The 16933-nt window shown below is 37.6% G+C and overlaps 1 protein-coding gene across 1 annotated transcript in view; it reads right to left on the bottom strand.

Moving 5' to 3' along the window:
* The window catches only part of MUC2 (mucin 2, oligomeric mucus/gel-forming), a 73593-nt gene extending 58634 nt beyond the window's left edge, over positions 1-14959 (bottom strand). Inside the window, exons 1-15 of the mRNA XM_086612847.1 lie at positions 14890-14959; positions 13154-13418; positions 10505-10619; positions 9732-9822; positions 9221-9330; positions 8795-9011; positions 8205-8330; positions 7385-7502; positions 6924-7062; positions 6161-6271; positions 5080-5149; positions 2692-2829; positions 1953-2117; positions 1257-1351; positions 192-322 (exon numbers count right to left, since the gene is read on the bottom strand). Coding sequence (XP_086468973.1) covers positions 192-322; positions 1257-1351; positions 1953-2117; positions 2692-2829; positions 5080-5149; positions 6161-6271; positions 6924-7062; positions 7385-7502; positions 8205-8330; positions 8795-9011; positions 9221-9330; positions 9732-9822; positions 10505-10619; positions 13154-13418; positions 14890-14959 — 1961 coding nt within the window. The remainder of the gene's footprint in view (positions 1-191; positions 323-1256; positions 1352-1952; positions 2118-2691; positions 2830-5079; positions 5150-6160; positions 6272-6923; positions 7063-7384; positions 7503-8204; positions 8331-8794; positions 9012-9220; positions 9331-9731; positions 9823-10504; positions 10620-13153; positions 13419-14889) is intronic.
* Positions 14960-16933: the final 1974 nt, after the last annotated feature.

The following is a 16933-nucleotide window of genomic DNA, read 5'->3' as shown; positions in this document are numbered from 1 at the left end:
TTTCTGAATATGTCATGAACAAATGTCAGCTAAAGAATATAATATGAATCAGTAAACATTATAAGCACTAAGTCCATTAGACATTTCTAAGATACTCCAAATCGCTTAACTTTGACATCACTGATGACCAAACTTAGAGAGAACCCACTTATTTCTGGTGGCTAATTCCATGGGGATCACAGTACCACTACTTACTGCAGACACTTTCCCTCCAATCTTCCAGTATGATCCCTTTGAAAGCACAAGCTCTTGCGTAAGAAGACAGGGCAGCACACAAGCATTCTTCATTGTCTTCACAGAGGCAGGTGTCGTATTTGCATTTCTGAAAAAAGAAGAAAAGGGTCAGTAAGCCCACATGAAACCAATGAGCACTTGCAACTCAGCTGCTAGGAAATACCCTGTGTCCTTTGTCTGACTTCATTTTTATTAATTTCTACAGTCAGAGAACAATGGAAGGAATAGACAAAGACCAGAGACTAAAGGTGCTTCTTCATTTCACACACAACGAAAACGTCTCAATGCTTATGCTAACATAAGCCAAGCCTCTTGAGTCTTTAAAAAGTAGCCAGCCTCCTAACAACGCCTTTCTCTAAAGGATTTGGATATCGTCTTTCTCAGCTACAACTTAGAAATGCAGAGATTCATAAAAATTAAAAATCATAACGGCAAAATATTAACCTGGTCTATGAAGATCTTCACAAAATTTGAGCTCAGACTAAGTTGCAGATACGAGCAAAGACACAGGAATTTCTTCTTTGTTACTCAGGTAAGCCTCTCTTACTGCTCAACAGTGATGAACACAGGTGAAAAAGAAACCATGGAGATTCTGGCATGATAATCCTTTGGTGTTACATTCCAGCCAACACAGGAAATAATAAATATTTACTTTTTTTTTTTCCTGACATAATAGCAATTAATGTGTAAGTGTAGACTTAAAGTTTTTGTGCACACCTACGTCTCTTGAATTTTCTTTCCAGTTCAAATATCCAATCCGATAAAAATGTACTTGAAATACAAAACATAAGAAACCAGAAGGAACAAATTTACCTTTTTCCTCAACAGCACTTTATAACAATCTCATCATAGGAGATAACTTTGGATGCATGCTCTGTTGCTTCAGTTCATTACTGCAAAAACTTTGCCAGCTCTTACAGCCAGGCTACTTAGTAATGTCTCAAATGTTTGAACAATGATAAATGTCTACAATAATCCATCTGAAATAAAGCAGTACTAAAAAGAGTGCAAGATTACAATACCTTATAGTATTCTGAAGGATCAATGATTAAGTGACATCCTGCAAAAGGACCCTCTGAGTTTTTCAGCAAAGAGCACCAATGCTCAGCATAATTTGCTGGAAAAAAAAATAAATATATCATTATATTTTTTACATTCACTTATCTTCCTTGTGCCAGGTCTGGTTATGTTGTCACATAATGGAATATAAGTGAGAGACCTGTCTGCACTTTGGGGAGTGGAGAAACGACGTGCAATTGCTGCACATATATTTCTATTCTCTGATTCAGTTATCTAGCAGTAGACACACAATCATAAAATCGAAAATCATATTTTACTGCTGCAACTTGTCTACATGAAATTGTGACAGTCCTTTCTATTTGAAGACCATAAAGCTAAGTTAAACATAAGAATAATTCATATTAGGAAATACAAGCTGCCTTTGCAGATAATATAAATTAATTATCTGCAAAGGCAATCAAGGATCCTACCTTTCCACTCAGGATTCCTCTACAATCACCCCCTAAACTTGCACTTCAATTTGATGGGAAATCAGTGCTTGTATGTATACACAGTTGCAGAAATCAATCACTAATTTGGCAGTCCTCTAAAAAAACTTCAATGCCACACCACAGCTTTTACATGCCTATTGCAGCAACAAACAGTGAACTCTGCTCGTTCAGGCAGAAGCCAACCATCTGACTTATTAATGTGCTTACCACTTTCAATGCTGAGACTGCAGGGGTCTTCCAGGTTTTCTGCCTGGTCTGTGCAGGTGGACTGTGCCTTCCATGTGTTAGCAAAGGCAGATCCTGTAGCTTCTACCAGCCCACTGCTTGTTTTAAAGTCGTCACCTTCCATTCCATTAAAGTTTCCACAAAGACCTATTCAAAAAGAAGGTAAAATTTTTACCTAATTATTACTCATTCTCTTTCTAAAAGGTCAAAGGGAAAGGGACAATTGACTACAATCATCAGAAACAGAAGTTCATACAGCTGATAATTCCTCCTCAATATTAATGCATACTATAAGTACTGAAGATTCAGGAGCTCCACTTCAACTCTTTAACCTCTTGAGAAGAATAGTCTTCATGAAGATATCTCTGCCTCAGGAGATCACCACCCTAATCTGTATTTTTTGTGCTTTCTGATGATATTAAAACCACAAAATGCATGAAAAGCCTGAGTTTGTGGACAGTTAAAAATTAAACTGAAAACAAGAGTAAGGAATATTCTAAGAAACATTCATGTACTGGCACCGGAGTGATAGTTCACTTCAATATGAAATAATAAAAACGCATTTCTAGTTTGCTGGAGTCAATTCTCTTCTAATATTTCAGTTTCTGCTTTTAGTTTCCTCCTTTTGAAGCCATAAGTAGCACAACTTATCACCCGTGTAAAGAATACACGACTCTTCAGCTGTGGAACAGCTTTTCTTCCCATTTGATTAGACACTTGCCTTGAAGTATTCCTTGAACTGATTGATCCGCAGTCGCAAACAGCTGCATGATTGGATACAACTGGATCTGCAGCTGAAGCCCAAAAGAAGTTTGTACAACAAGGTAGTAGGAAGACGGCTGGAATACTGAGAAGCTGGCTGAAAAACAAAGCATGAACTGTGCAGTAAACACACATAGGGTGGCCAAAAGAAACACTTCGTATTAAATTCTAAGGTATCACCTGCCATGAAAACTCTGAGATCAGGATCAAATTAATATTTTTTGTCCTCTAAAAATCCCTGGTCAACTAGATACAATGCTGATTCCCACTAACTTAACAAGCTGATTCCTGGGATCAGAACCAAATTCAGATTTTCTGCAATAGAGCTTCAATTCTAACTCATTAATGCTGAGCAAACTGAAGAGCAAGAGATTTTCTGAGAATTGTCCCAGTACTGTTGTATATGATAAGTAATAGATGTATCTCTACAGGCCAATACGTAGCTAAATACTACTATTAATAAAATGTTAGATGCTTATACCTAAGTTAATTAAGGCATTGTAAAAAAATCAGCAGAACTGACATAAAAAATCAGCATAGTGGAGAAACTGGGCTTCCTAATTAGAATCATAGAATCATAGGATATCTTGAGTTGGAAGGGACCTGTAAGGATCATCGAGTCCAACTCCCTGTTCCTCACAGGACTACCTAAAACTAGACCATATGACTAAGAGCGTCGTCCAGACACTTGTTGAACTCTGACAGGCTTGGTGCCATGACCACTTCCCTCAGGAGCCTATTCCACTGACCGTCATCCTCTCAGAGTGAAGAACCTTTTCCTAATGTCCAATCTGAACTTCCTCTGATGCAGCTTCATACCATTTCCTTATGTCCTATCGCTGGTCACCAGAGGAGATCAGCTCCTCCCCCTCTGCTGCTCCTGTGTAGACTCTGATGAGGACACCCCTCAGCCTTCTCTAAACTGGACAAATCAAGTTACTTCAGCTGCTTTTCACAAGTCTTGCCCTCAAGACCTTTCATGATCTTGGTCACTCTCTTCTGGACACGCCCTAGTAGTTTGATGTCCTTCTTGTATTTAGGCCCCCAAAACTACACACAGTACTGAAGGTGGAGCTGCACCAGTGCAGTGTAGAGTAGGAAAACCACCTCCTCACTGGCTAGCTATGCTGTGCTTGATGCACTCCATGATACAGTTGGCTCTTCTGGCTGCCAGGGCACACTGTTGGCTTGTATTCATACTACTCATATTATTATAACTCTTTGAGCCTGACCTGTCAGTCAAATGTTCACCTAACATATTATGGACTTGTCTAGATGTATGCTGGACATTTGTCCAGCAGCTTACTCTGAGAGACAGTATCAAAAGCTTTGCTAAAGTCTGAAACCACCACATCTACTGGCTAACTAATTTCTTACAGCAAATCTATTATTAAATGTTCTATTTATTTATTTAATCTACTTATTAGATGGTCTGTTTTATTGCCTAGAGCACTTTAATTTTTCTAAACATTCAACTGCCTACTGTAATTGTTTTTGTGCAAGCATTCATGAACATATCATCCCATGAATACTTGTCTCTTCAGATAAAGAATTACTTTCTTGCAAGTAACTTGTCATCTGCACATAAGCCAGTAAATAAGAAGCAACACATACTGCATCAGAGCGCTGCCTGAAAGTGTCTAAAAAGGAGTGATAAAGAGAAGTTCTACGTTCCTTTCAAAAGTTACTCCCAGAGCTTGCAGCTACTCATAGTGACCTTCCACCAGAAGTTTAGCTCCTATATTAGGTGATCTGAGTCAGCCTCTGAAAGTGTCTCTCTAAATCCACTGATTATATAAAAAGATGCTCATGTCTCAAGTAAGCTGGGAAGAGGAGAGGGTGCTACACAGTACATCCTTCTTTCCTGCCCTGTTTGACCAGAAAATACAGCAGTTACCTTCTGCCAGGCTTTCTTCCCACAGGACAAAAAAAAAACACAGGGAGGAAGCGAGGTGGGGTAGATATGCCTGAGCCTCACCATGACTGAGAGCCAGAACATGTACGCACCATGTAGCTAGATTTGGAAAGTGCTAAATACCCCTCTTAATAGACAGGTTATCTACTTTAAAATAAGCCATGACAATTCCTCTTTCTCAAGCTACCTGCAGAAGTATATTCAACATGTATGAAAAATTGAAGGGACAATTTTTTCAATCACTCGCTGTATGGAGAGTCAGTCTGCCCATTAAATTCTCAGGGACTACTATTAAATGACATTAATCTCCAAGCTGTTCCAAAATCTGAACAAATTTCATATGCCTCTCTTCTACTTTTCCCTCTGAAAAAATACACTCCCACATGAGAAGTCAGGTGTGTGACACATGACACGCAAGGCTATGTCCCTTACCTGACACATGTGGCACATTCACTGTCATTTCATTCAGTAACACACTGCCATCTGATTTGAAAACCACCACCTGTAAAATAGCAAATAGAATCAATGAGATTCCAGGTACTGAGAGGAAAAGGAACTAATGAAAAAAACAAAATTAAGAGGGGAAATATTCTGCACGTTTAGACTGTGACTAGAACGCAAAATGTTTGAAAGGAAGAATCTGAAAATTGAAGGTAGCAGTAGACTTGTAGGATACAAGTAAGATTTGGTCTTACTGAACAAACTTGAATTTGATATTCATTGTTTCACCTACACCTGCCTACAACAATTTATGGCAGTAACAAAATGCAAAGCTTATTTATTTTGAGCATCTTATTTTCAGCAAGTAAAAGAAAATACTTGGCCTTCAATATCTATAGCAAGTTCCTATTCCCTGTAAAAGCATGTGTCACAGCTTCAGTGTAATGGTTTGGTGTGATTCTGGCATGGTAAGAAAGCAGTTTCTTAAACCTCCTCATAAAATGCTAGTCCATACATACAGAAACATAAACATGGGTTTATGATTTGGTTTGGTTTTGTTTTAGTTATGCTGGCAACAACATGGAAGACCAGAAAAATGGGAGGAAAATCATATGTACATGTATGTAAAATTATGTTTATAGTCTAGATACTCCCATAACCAAACAGAACACTAAAGTGAACAAAAATACAAATACTTAAAAAGCTTAGATTGTATCACATTCAAAGATGAGATCTCTTCTGAAAAAGACTCAATTAAATCTATAAAATTGTATCTGAATAAAGCAAAATACTGTAAGGGAAGGAAGAATGATACTCTTACTTCCAGCCAGTCTGGAATACAGTGAGAATAATCATATAGAATAGAGCAGAGAAGGGAAGAGGGGAAATGTTATCTTATTTGAATTTCATCTTTTGTTCAATTTAGGTTTATTCTAAATTCCCAAGTCAGAAGCCTGAGTTGTTTTTCAGCCTATCTATCCACAATAGCAACTCCAGAAGAATTACTTATTGCTCCACATTAGGGAAATATGTTAATTTTAAACATATGTAGCAGAACTCGCAGAACACTTACGTTTTTTTTGTCATCTACTAATAGCACAACAGTCTTCAAACAGGTCTGCCTTTCTGTGGAGCCACAAGGAGCCAGCTCTGCTAGGAGAGCGTAACTGTCATTTACAGTACCCTACAATCAGAGGGAAATAAATGTCCGTTAGTCCAATCAGAAATCTTACAAGATTTTGAAAACAAAGGCTAAAGTCATCAGTTACAACAACAATTACTATGGAGCTTAGCTATTAAGACCACCATTTCAGCACTGGCTTTGAAAGCTGAATTGTCTTTCAAACAAACCCAGTGGTATGGTTTCTAGTTAAACAAGATCTTTGTCACTCTCTAGAACAGGCATCAGATTTTTTAGGGACAGATGAATGAAATAGCTGCCTAGCTCCTTTCCCTAGCTGACTTTGACACTTAGACATGGAAACAGCTATTACAGATCTGGCTGAGAGCTTCTAATCCTGAGAACTGCCAGTTTTTGCAGACTTCCTATCCATGTAGCCAGACTATTCTTTGATTTCTTATACATTAAGGACTCCACTGGGTAATGACAGCACATGTAATTTACTGTCTTACTAAGTTAACCACCTGTTGCAGTGAGTGCCCAACTCTCCCGTAGGGCTGTTTCAGCCCATTCTGAATTTTCCAGTACAGCTTCTAGCATTTCTGCCTTCCTCATTCCTTACAAATTGAATAAAACACCAATTCACAGCTGCTACATACCAGTGCACAGACACTCGTATTTAGTCTACAAGAGAAAGCCCTACAGTACACAGTACCTTGGCCAGCACATAGTAACAGTCTCCATGGAAGGTGTATCTCTTCCCATCAAAGGTGGTAATATGGGAACCTCCTTCCACTGAACATGTGCCTGGACAGGGTAAATCTTTGCACGTCCATCTGCCTGAATCACAGGTGCTATAAACAGACAAATAATCAAAAATTGCTTGTAGGTGTTACAGGAGCTGAGAGCACTGAAAGCATCTGTATACCTAGCAAACATCAAGATATCTCCAGCTGTTTTAAAATTGTATCTTTGACCACTTCCTTAAGATTTCCCCTCTGCCATGTGCCATAGATATAAGAAAACTTTTCAGAAAATTGGTTGTATAGACATGTAACATAAGTGTTAAGTTCAGAATGTTTTCAGGAAGTCTCCTATGACTAAGTGGAAGATTGAAAAACGCAGACTCATTTATAATTATTCAAAGAAAAGTATATAAATAACCATGATTCTTACCATTCTTCACATTCATTGGTAATGTTTTCTCCAGGTGAATAATGCTGTCCATGGAGTTTGCAGTGGCACTGGCTAACAGGTATGCAGCCTTTTCCAGTAATATCATCATACACAGTTCCTGTAAAGCACAATAGTAAGCTGTTCCAGCTCCTTCTGAAATAAGTAACTTCCATAGATGAGAAACTCTCAGGGGAGGCATGCTATCAACTTGACACAGAAAGCAGAGGCTGAGATTATCAAAACTGTGAAGTATACTGTTTCTACTTTTTGTAATATAGGACACATGGAAAACATTTTTGTCAAGCTTTCAAAATCTGTCTATCCATTTATATAACTATACACAGATGCAAAGCTTAATGTAAGTATACAAGAACAATCTCAGAATTTTACATGTTTATATTTTCAGTCCTTCTGGCATACTCTGTAGACTATCATTGTAATCTTTTTTCCTAAGGTTGACTGTAAGTCTGGGAATTTTACTCATTGTCCCTCATTATCACTCTCCAGGCAAATGATGTCTGTTGTCTCAGAATTATTCAACCTAAAAAGCATGATTTTCTGTGTATTAGCAGAAGTCCATTTGTTGAGAATTAAAAAGCAGATTTATTACCTGTCATTGTGTTAATATGATTTAACTACAAAATCAACGATGATCTCCTTTTTGAAAAACTGTTATAATTTTGTTCCCCTAGTGGAGAAATAATGAGTAGTAGTACTAATTTTTAAGATATAATTTGACTACATTTAATATTTTGGCTATGACCTCCTTTGCCAGAGCACTTGGTTTTGTTCCATATACAACAGCTAGAATAACACTTGCCTTCAGGACAGAAACAACCATCCATGTAGTGTTCCTCACAAAGGCTGCTGACCTCCAAGTGTGAGCAAGTATCCATGCAGGGTGAGCTGCTTTCTCTATAGACCATGGTGTCAGGGCAGGTCATGGCTGAAAGAATGAGAAAGACATCACCAATTATTTGAGGGTAAAGTCTGTCATTCCTCAGAAATCACAGATCATATCCAATACTTCTCTCAAGTCACTGGTGTCCCGAGCCAGACTCCATCTAGCAAAACACATTTGTCTGTTTCTGAACTGCTTTCCCTGCTTTTTATATTTTCTTCTTTTGGTCTTGAATAGTTCAAATTATGCCAGTCATCTGCAGCATCAGACCTCACAGTTTTTTACCAGGAACAGAATTTCTACTCACTGAAAAAGATTTCTTAATAGCAAAATAGCAAAGGTAATGGAAGAAGAAAACAGGAAGAACATGGCATGTAGTTAGTCACACTACTGGTGTGAAATTCCTAATATATGCCTATAGTTTTGTAAAGAAGGAATTAATTTAAATGTTTCACAGTGCTACATTCACAAAATATTTGTTTCTTCGTAAAATTTATGTAGCTGCTTACGGCAAAAGTCCTGTGTTCTCCATTCACCCGGCCGGCCACCTGCATGAGAACACTGTCGAGAATACTCAGAGATGGTGCTGCAGAGGCAGAAGGAGTCCTCATTTGTGCTGCATGCACACTTGTCCTGCATGCAGGCTTGGATGTACAATTCCAAATTAAGACGTAACCGACAATCAGCAAATGCAGAGGAAGTCAGCAACGTCTCACACTCATCACGCTAAGGAGAAAAAGTAATAATATTTAAGAGATTTGTAAGCACCTGAGCTTCTAGACATTTCCTGTCTTGTCATAAAAACTGTTGTCTTCTGAACTTCAACAGTTACTCAAGAAAGGAAGAAGAAACCACTTGCCCTGGAAGGGACAAAGTCTTCCCAGCTCCTCACACATGTGCCCATGCAAGTGAAGTTCACTACTAGGAATACTCACATGCTCACTACAGCTTGGAAGAGCCTGAGTTTCATCAGGATCATCACAGTCGGCATTGGGTTTGCTGATCTTCTGTAAATTCCCATAAGTAATTGAATTGTAGCTTGTAACTGTGAGAAAAAATTACAAAGAGGACTTGCTGAGCTCAAAAAATTGACAAGGAGAATCTTATTCCTGGGACTCGACTGATCCAGGAAAATGTTTACTATGGTATATGCCATATATATGCCAGCCAGACACAGACCTCTGCTCTGAATTATGTCTATTATGTTTAAGTGTGCTTAAAAATTTAAAGTGGTAACAAGAAAACAAGGCCAGTAGAGAAAAGAACAAGATGGTTCATCTGGAATAAAATAACCTTAGACTAGGAATGCAGAACTGGAAAATAATGTTTATTCTGAGGCAATCACAGAAATCTCTCAGGTGACATTTGCTCTCCTGTGATGCTTCTATGCACAATGCTTATCAGCCTATCTTCTGTGATAACTGTCAGTATGGTAGGATGACACACCTCCATTGATAAACTCATTGTAGATTGGAACTCCATTGTAATCCCCACATAGACCACAAGTATAGTTATTAAATTTGTTGTCCAGCTCCACCTAGGTAAAGGAAAGAAAAAACCAGAAAATAATTATCTGGAGCATGAAGACATTCCAAAGCAAATATTTTTACTTAAAGGGAAGTTGCTAATGATAGAAGCAATTGCAAACCCAAAACTCTTAGAGAAGCAGCTATTGCAAACGAATTTGTAACATGGTTAATAAGCACACGGTTAGATGCAAAAAGTAACACAGAAAACAGAAAGAAGTGACTGAAGCTCCTGTGTTTCAATAATGGCAGTAACCATCACGGTAATAAAGATGAAAGGGAAAGCATTCTTAAAATCAGAGGACTGTTTTTTTTTCCCTACCAGGATAAAATTTAAGTCTTGTTATAAACTGGGAAAGTCAATGATGACGGTTCTTTAAAAAACACATGAAGGAAAATGCAGATTGAATTGTAAAAGTGCTATAGGAAAAACAACATTAGCTATTTCTCAGAAAGCTCCTTCTCACTTTCTTGAGACCAGTAAGATCATCTGCATGCCGTACTGCTCCCTCTATCCCATTTCAGAGAAAGGACGGAACTTTATGTTTTTAAAATAAGGTACTACGAGTGTCAGTTGGATGAGTCAGCCTAACACTTTAGCTCTGCTCAGTTTGTGAGATTCTACTCCTGTTCAGTATAAAGTAGTCTGTTAAACCTAGGAAACACCAATAAAAAGACTTGGGTCACGCATACCATCAGTGCATCTTCCTGATTCCATATCAGAACGAGGCCTAATTTGGCATAAACTTTGGTGTAAATGTCATTGCTCTCAATGAGCACACCAGAGCTGTAGTAAGGTGTCTTCACACTAGGAAGAAAACCAGAGACTTTGCATTAGTACAGAAACATAGGGAGTGACATGGATGTCTGTAATGAGCCAAATAAATACCCTAATGAAGAGAGAAACCAGTCTCTGTCTACCTGATCCTAGTTGCACAGGATGCCTTGTTTTAATGAGGCATAAAATCCTCTCTGACACTTGATGCAATAACTCATTGCCTTTAAAAGACAAAGCAATTTCAGAGCTAAAATCTCCCCAAGACTACAGGTTCTTTAAGAAAAAACTCAAAATGTCAGATGTCTTCAAATTAATCAAAGGAAGATCCATCATTATTTTGGTATTAACAGAGGCTATTGAAACACTAACAATTTACTTCAATGAAAGAAGTTACAACATAAATGGAAGGGTTTTCTTACCAAAAGATCTGACAATCATTTCAGAGAGAACAAGTATTCCTTTGGAAGGATCCTCCTCCTCAAGAGAGAGTTCAAAAAGCACAGATACAGAGAGTGCCAACAAAAGTATGAAAAGAAAGGAGCATGTTAAGAGGAATTCAGTAGTTTGTTTCAGTAGTTAATTCGTTAGTTTTTGGTTGGCAGGACCAAGCTTGTTAATGGTGACAGTGAGGCATGTTAATGTGACAGAAGATACTTTGCAGAAGGTTGAGCATAGAGGGTTTTGTCTGATAAAGAATCAATTAACCAGATTTCTCTACTGTTCTTGTATGCCTGTCTTACAGTGAACTATGTAACGAATCACATCACTGAGTTTCATTCAGCAATAAAGGGATTGTGGCAAGCAGCCTCATCCTATAAAATCTGAAGAGCTAGAGTTGTTCAAACAGAAGTAGTGTAAACTTGAATCCACTCAAAATAACCCGTTCATTTTCTATAGGTTTGCCAATATAATCGTTACCTATCAGGATTCACATAGGTCTATGTACATCTCTTAACTGATCTCTTGACTGGGAGAATTTTATCTCCTAATTTCCTGTCCCTAGGATTTTTCCAACTATTTACCTCAGGCATTTATTTTTAACACGACCCAATGACTTACACGTCTAAATACTAGGTGGAAATTCAGAAGCCATTATTTCTACTTTTGTCTGCCTTGTTCATCAAGGACAATGAGGCCTTAAGAGATCATGTTTTCAGAGAGGGATTATAAAACATTAGGCAGCTTTTCACCTTTCAGCTATCACAGCATGGAATATTTCTTTTTTTTTTTCTTTTTTTTCTAATACTAGGACTTTCAGTCAATCAGTGGATCAGGTACCAAAAGGCAAATTAATACATTTTTCTACTTTACAGTTTTCACTTCAGTAGTGTGAAACGTTATTTTGCATGACAATGGATCATATGTCATTTAAAGAGCAATATGGAAAATTAAGTTCTTCAAAAATCTAAATCCCCCATGCAGCAAAAACCTGTTCTACAAGCCTTCTGGTCTGAAGGGATCTATTGTTTTATGAACACTACTTAAGACAAAAAGAGGCTTGGTTTAAAAAAACAATTTTTAAAGGATTTCCAAACTTGTTCTTCATGGAGTTCTTTTTAAGACCTGAGTACACAATACGGACTTTTTCAATTTGAGGCAAGAATGTGTTTTTATTTATCATATTGTTATGCATTCTGGTATGATCCTTGGAAAACTGAATGTTATTTTCTATCTTTGAACAGATTTTCATTTCAGTGGCTTCCAAACTTCAGAGCAAAAGCTCAGTTCTGAACAAAACCCAGTCTACAGTGACAATAGAAAGGATTTTTTTTAAATTATGCTAAGATATGCTAGCAGCCAGTTTCTTCCATCTTCAGAACTATATCTTAACCTATGAGTCACTTCACTTGTTTCAGCATATATATATACACACACTGAAAGGACAGTCTAATGATAGGAAAGGCTAGATTAAGACACTACTTGTCACTAGTAACGGTGTCAGACTAGTTCCTTGCGTGACCATGTTACAGGAGGAGAAAAATGCTACAACTCACTGTGAAAAAGTACTTATTGCCACATAGAAATAAGTGTAAATTTTGACCCGCATTATATCTGTTGTAATTCATTGAGGAATGGCCATCAGAACTTTAAGAATTGTTTATGAACATCAGAAAAAAACACCTCTCTTCTGCCACAAAATAAGAGAAAAAGACCCCAGAGAAATACATCTTCATTTTTGAGGATTTACTAGATCATCTGCTAAGGTAAACTTAAGGTGATGCCATAAACTAAATGAAACTATGTCATTTTACACCAGAGAAAGATCCGGTTTATGAGCTGCATTGTTTTCTGCACAACCAGAAAAAGAACAATTCACTCAAACCTCCTCCTGACTTGCATCTAAATCATGCCTTATGGCAGTGTAGAAATGATGATTAATACTAAAGCTCCTCCCCAAAGCAATTTTTATGCTGTGTTTCGAAGGGTCTTTTTTTGCTCATGGAAACGCTTGTAGCAGGTACCTTAATGGTATACAGATAGATGTGTAAATAATCAGTTCTTCAGTTCCGCTTTTATGTTCCCAGAACATTTCTCTGAAACATTATTATACTGAAGGAACTTACATCTGCCCATCCACCACAGCCACTTTTGGTCTGAGGTACACTGTGAAGTCCGTGATTGTCAACAGAATATACTGGATCTCAGAGTGGTTATTGCTGTTCAGGCCACGCTGAATGTGCACAGAAAACTCCTTGTAAGACTCTCGGCAGTCAGAAACAAAATTATACTCGCAAGTGCCAGGGAATTGATAGATGTCTCCATCAAAAGTTTTGAAATGGTTGTTTCCCCAAGTGCTGCAGACATAGTGGCCATGGTTTCTTGTCCTTCCTGTCAAGTGATGAAAAAGAAATAGGGATGAAAAAAGTGAAATGAGCAAGCTAGCATCGAGAAAAGGTGAGTATTGCAGTACACAGTAGAAACCACTTGCAATTATGTCCACAGTGATTCCACAGATCCCAAGCCTGATCAAGTATGGAGCTGTTTTGCCAAACATATGAATTTATTCTGAATTACAGTATTATTTTTAGTAATACTAGATATTTCTAAGAGCTATTTTCTTCCCTGATGCAACATGCACTAGAAGGGAAACAGTTAGGAAACCAAGAAATTACCACTTTAACTCTGGAAAGTAAGTAGATTAAACATTATGAAAGAACTTGTGTGCAACAGGAATTTTTAAAGAATTCTTTCTTTTCCTAACAGAAGTAGTGATTTCTATTACTACTGAACAGAAATTTTTCAGAAGATAGGTTAGAAAATAACCATGGTAGGAGCAAAAAAACCCCAAACATTAATTTTTTTTTGCATTAACAAAAGATGTAACTGATCATATTTCCCATCCCAGCCATCTATACCAACAAATAATACAAATTAAGACAGTATCTGCTAAATCTCAAGATGCTGTAAATCAGGAGTAAACATAAAAGCTGAGCATACTTGTGAAACTCACCAAGGTACCGAAAGCACACATGCCACTCATCTTCATAAGATTTTCTTGCAATGTTTAATTTGAGGAAGCAAAACTACCAAGGGGACCTCTAAGTTATTGTACTTTGATGGTATCAGTCATAGCAGATACATCCAGCCAAGCTGGTATGCTTCTCTTCCCAGAAGGAAGGCTACAGAGAAATTCTCCCAGAGCTCACAGCTGGGATATCAAATGCAAGATAATGCTTTCCTCCCATTGCTGAATTCAAGACATAGCAGACCAAGACCAATAGCCCAAACCTGATCACTGCACAAAATTCATCACCTCTTCCTCCAAAATAGTTTTCAGCATAAGAGCTCCATTTCAACACTTCAGACAAAGCTGATAACATACAGAGTAAATCAGAGCTTTTACAGAACAATTATTGATGTCCTGGATGACAAAATGAGCTTTGTCCAACGTGACTACATTCGCTTTTGAAGAAAGCATTTACGTCATTCTAAAGTAACAGAAGGCACAATCATTCACTTTCTTCATTACTGTAACAAACCTCCCAAACTCCTATAGTTACTTTCTGCCAAGCAGAAAGTCTCAACAAGAAAGAAAAGTAACACTGAAAACATTTTTCAAGCCCATCAAACTAGACATTAATGCAGTAGATAGAGGTACTAATCCCTCCAAAGACAGCAGTATCTGCCTATGTTGGGAGCCATGTAGCCTCAGTATTTGAAAGTTTAAGAAATTTAAGGTCCCTTAAAACTCCAGTGCGTTATTTAAATGGACTGCCTCCTTCTGCCTCTGCAGTGATATTTTAATCCTCTCCCTCTTTTCCAGAAGGCAATTTGCTACCATTCCATTTCTAAAGCTTACCTTTTCTTATTTCATTTGCATAGGAAAAAGCCAGCCAGAGTATGAAAAGGCTGGCTACTCTTAGCCCCATGGTGGCTAAGGCAGGTGAACTGGAAACTCTACTGAAAAATTTCTTTATATAATATCCACTGATGCAATTGATTCTATCACAAGGGAGGAGACACAAAGGGAAGAGGAAAGAGGAGGGGTAAAAAAATAGGCGTGATGTTTACAGAAGATAAGAAGTAAACAGACAGGTATTTTTCACCATAAATGAAGGAATTCAGTATACAGGAAATGGTATAATATTGATTCAGTAATCATGCAATTTTTTATTGCTCTATTTCGTCTACAGGATGCTATGATTTTAAACCTTTCAAATATTCACGTCAAGTTTAACCTTCAGTAACTCCTATACCAAATAGTGAATTTTGGAGTGGCTGAACAAAGGAATCCCCTGAAGGAAGTTTAGGATGAGATATCCTCAAACAATGGCTTCAAAGCCAAATGATTTTTCATTTTTCACCATCACATAGAAGGATTTCTGTAAAAATTAAATAGTGCTTGTGAAGCTCCTTGTAGACAATAGTAACCCTCACAAATAAGAATGATACACCATGCATAATAAAATTATTTTGCAGGCAATTGTTGGATTCCTTTCATTTGTAAAGCTCTGGGGAGCATCTAAAACAGGGCATAGTCCCTACTGCATATTGTGCCCAAAAAATAACTGAGATGGAGTGACAAGGTAAGTTCAAGGAATTCGCAGCAAAAGAGATGCTCTATTGAACATTGTCATGGTACAAGAGAAAGTCTATCAAAAAGGTTGTAGAGACTCACACATCATATTAAGCTTTAGGGAAAAAGGGGGAAAAAAGGGGGGGAAAGGGGAAAACATTACTGTCCAGATTGAATAACAATTGTTTTCAGGTAGAATCCTCCTAAACAGCTCACTCTTGCTTGCCTGCTGCATAAATGATAAATTTACAGTCTGCTGTCTCACATCAGATCCTACAAGAGCCATAAGGTCAGCTTTCCTTTGTGCAGAGAAAGACGAAGAGGGTCCTTGGGAGAAGAATAAAGCAGAAAACAGAACCAGGAACCAGTTCAGAATGCTGCTTCAGAATTACAAGATTTCCACATGCACTGTGTTTTAGTTTGAAAAATTTGAGAACGTGTTTCTGCAACTCTTTTCAGAAGACAAAACACAGTCTCCTTGGTGTAAAATACACTTATTTCAACAGATCTTTTAACACGGCTTCTTCATAGCACTAACAGGATTTACTCCTTAAAGGTCTCAAGCCAGGCTCTATATTTTCTTATCAAAAATTTCTCAATGCAGTGTCCAGAAACCTCTAATCCTCTTAATTGTTCAGAATGTTCCTTACTTTCATTGCTCAAACTGCAAGTAGAAATATTTTATCTTTTGTTAACATCAAGGAAACTCTTCACTTAGCCCTTTGGCTGCTCTAGTCAACTAAAAACACTCTTTTGTCATAAAGACATGGTCTTTAGCTAAAGTTTTCTTTTATTTGCTATTTTTATCTCAAGTACAGCCTAGCCTCAAACCGAACATGTTCCTGTTTCCCCTCAATACATCTCAAAAGGTTTTAGACTTTCTGCTTTTCCTGTTTAAGGATACAGATTTGCACTTCTCTCACCCTTAGGTGAGAGAAGGGTATCGTTCACTGAAGACTCATGACTGAAATTAAGTAGTTGCCCTTTTCTCCTTTAGGACACCATCACCAGAAGAAAAGAGAATTGGTTTTAATTATGGGAAAACAAAAATAAAAACAGCAATAACCAGTTAGAACAAACCATTTAGACAAAAAAAAGAAGAAACACTACACACAGAGACCTTTCCCTGATGGCTACTTCAACAGACCTAACTTCTTATGACACCTCAGAGACATCTCTCACCTTGGATTTTTCTTTCTTTTATGCCACCAAAAGTCTTAGTTCAGAAATGTTTTCTAAAAATATTAGTGAGATTCTTGTTAGACTTTACTTTGAGCTTTTCTTTTCCAACTTGTGTTTTTCCAGATAGTCTTCTGTCTGGAACTAC

The sequence above is a fragment of the Tauraco erythrolophus genome, chromosome 6, assembly GCF_009769465.1.
Source record: "Tauraco erythrolophus isolate bTauEry1 chromosome 6, bTauEry1.pri, whole genome shotgun sequence".
Taxonomy (NCBI): domain Eukaryota; kingdom Metazoa; phylum Chordata; class Aves; order Musophagiformes; family Musophagidae; genus Tauraco; species Tauraco erythrolophus.
The sequence above is the reverse complement of the archived record's forward strand: the minus strand, read 5'-3'. Positions and strand labels throughout refer to the sequence as shown.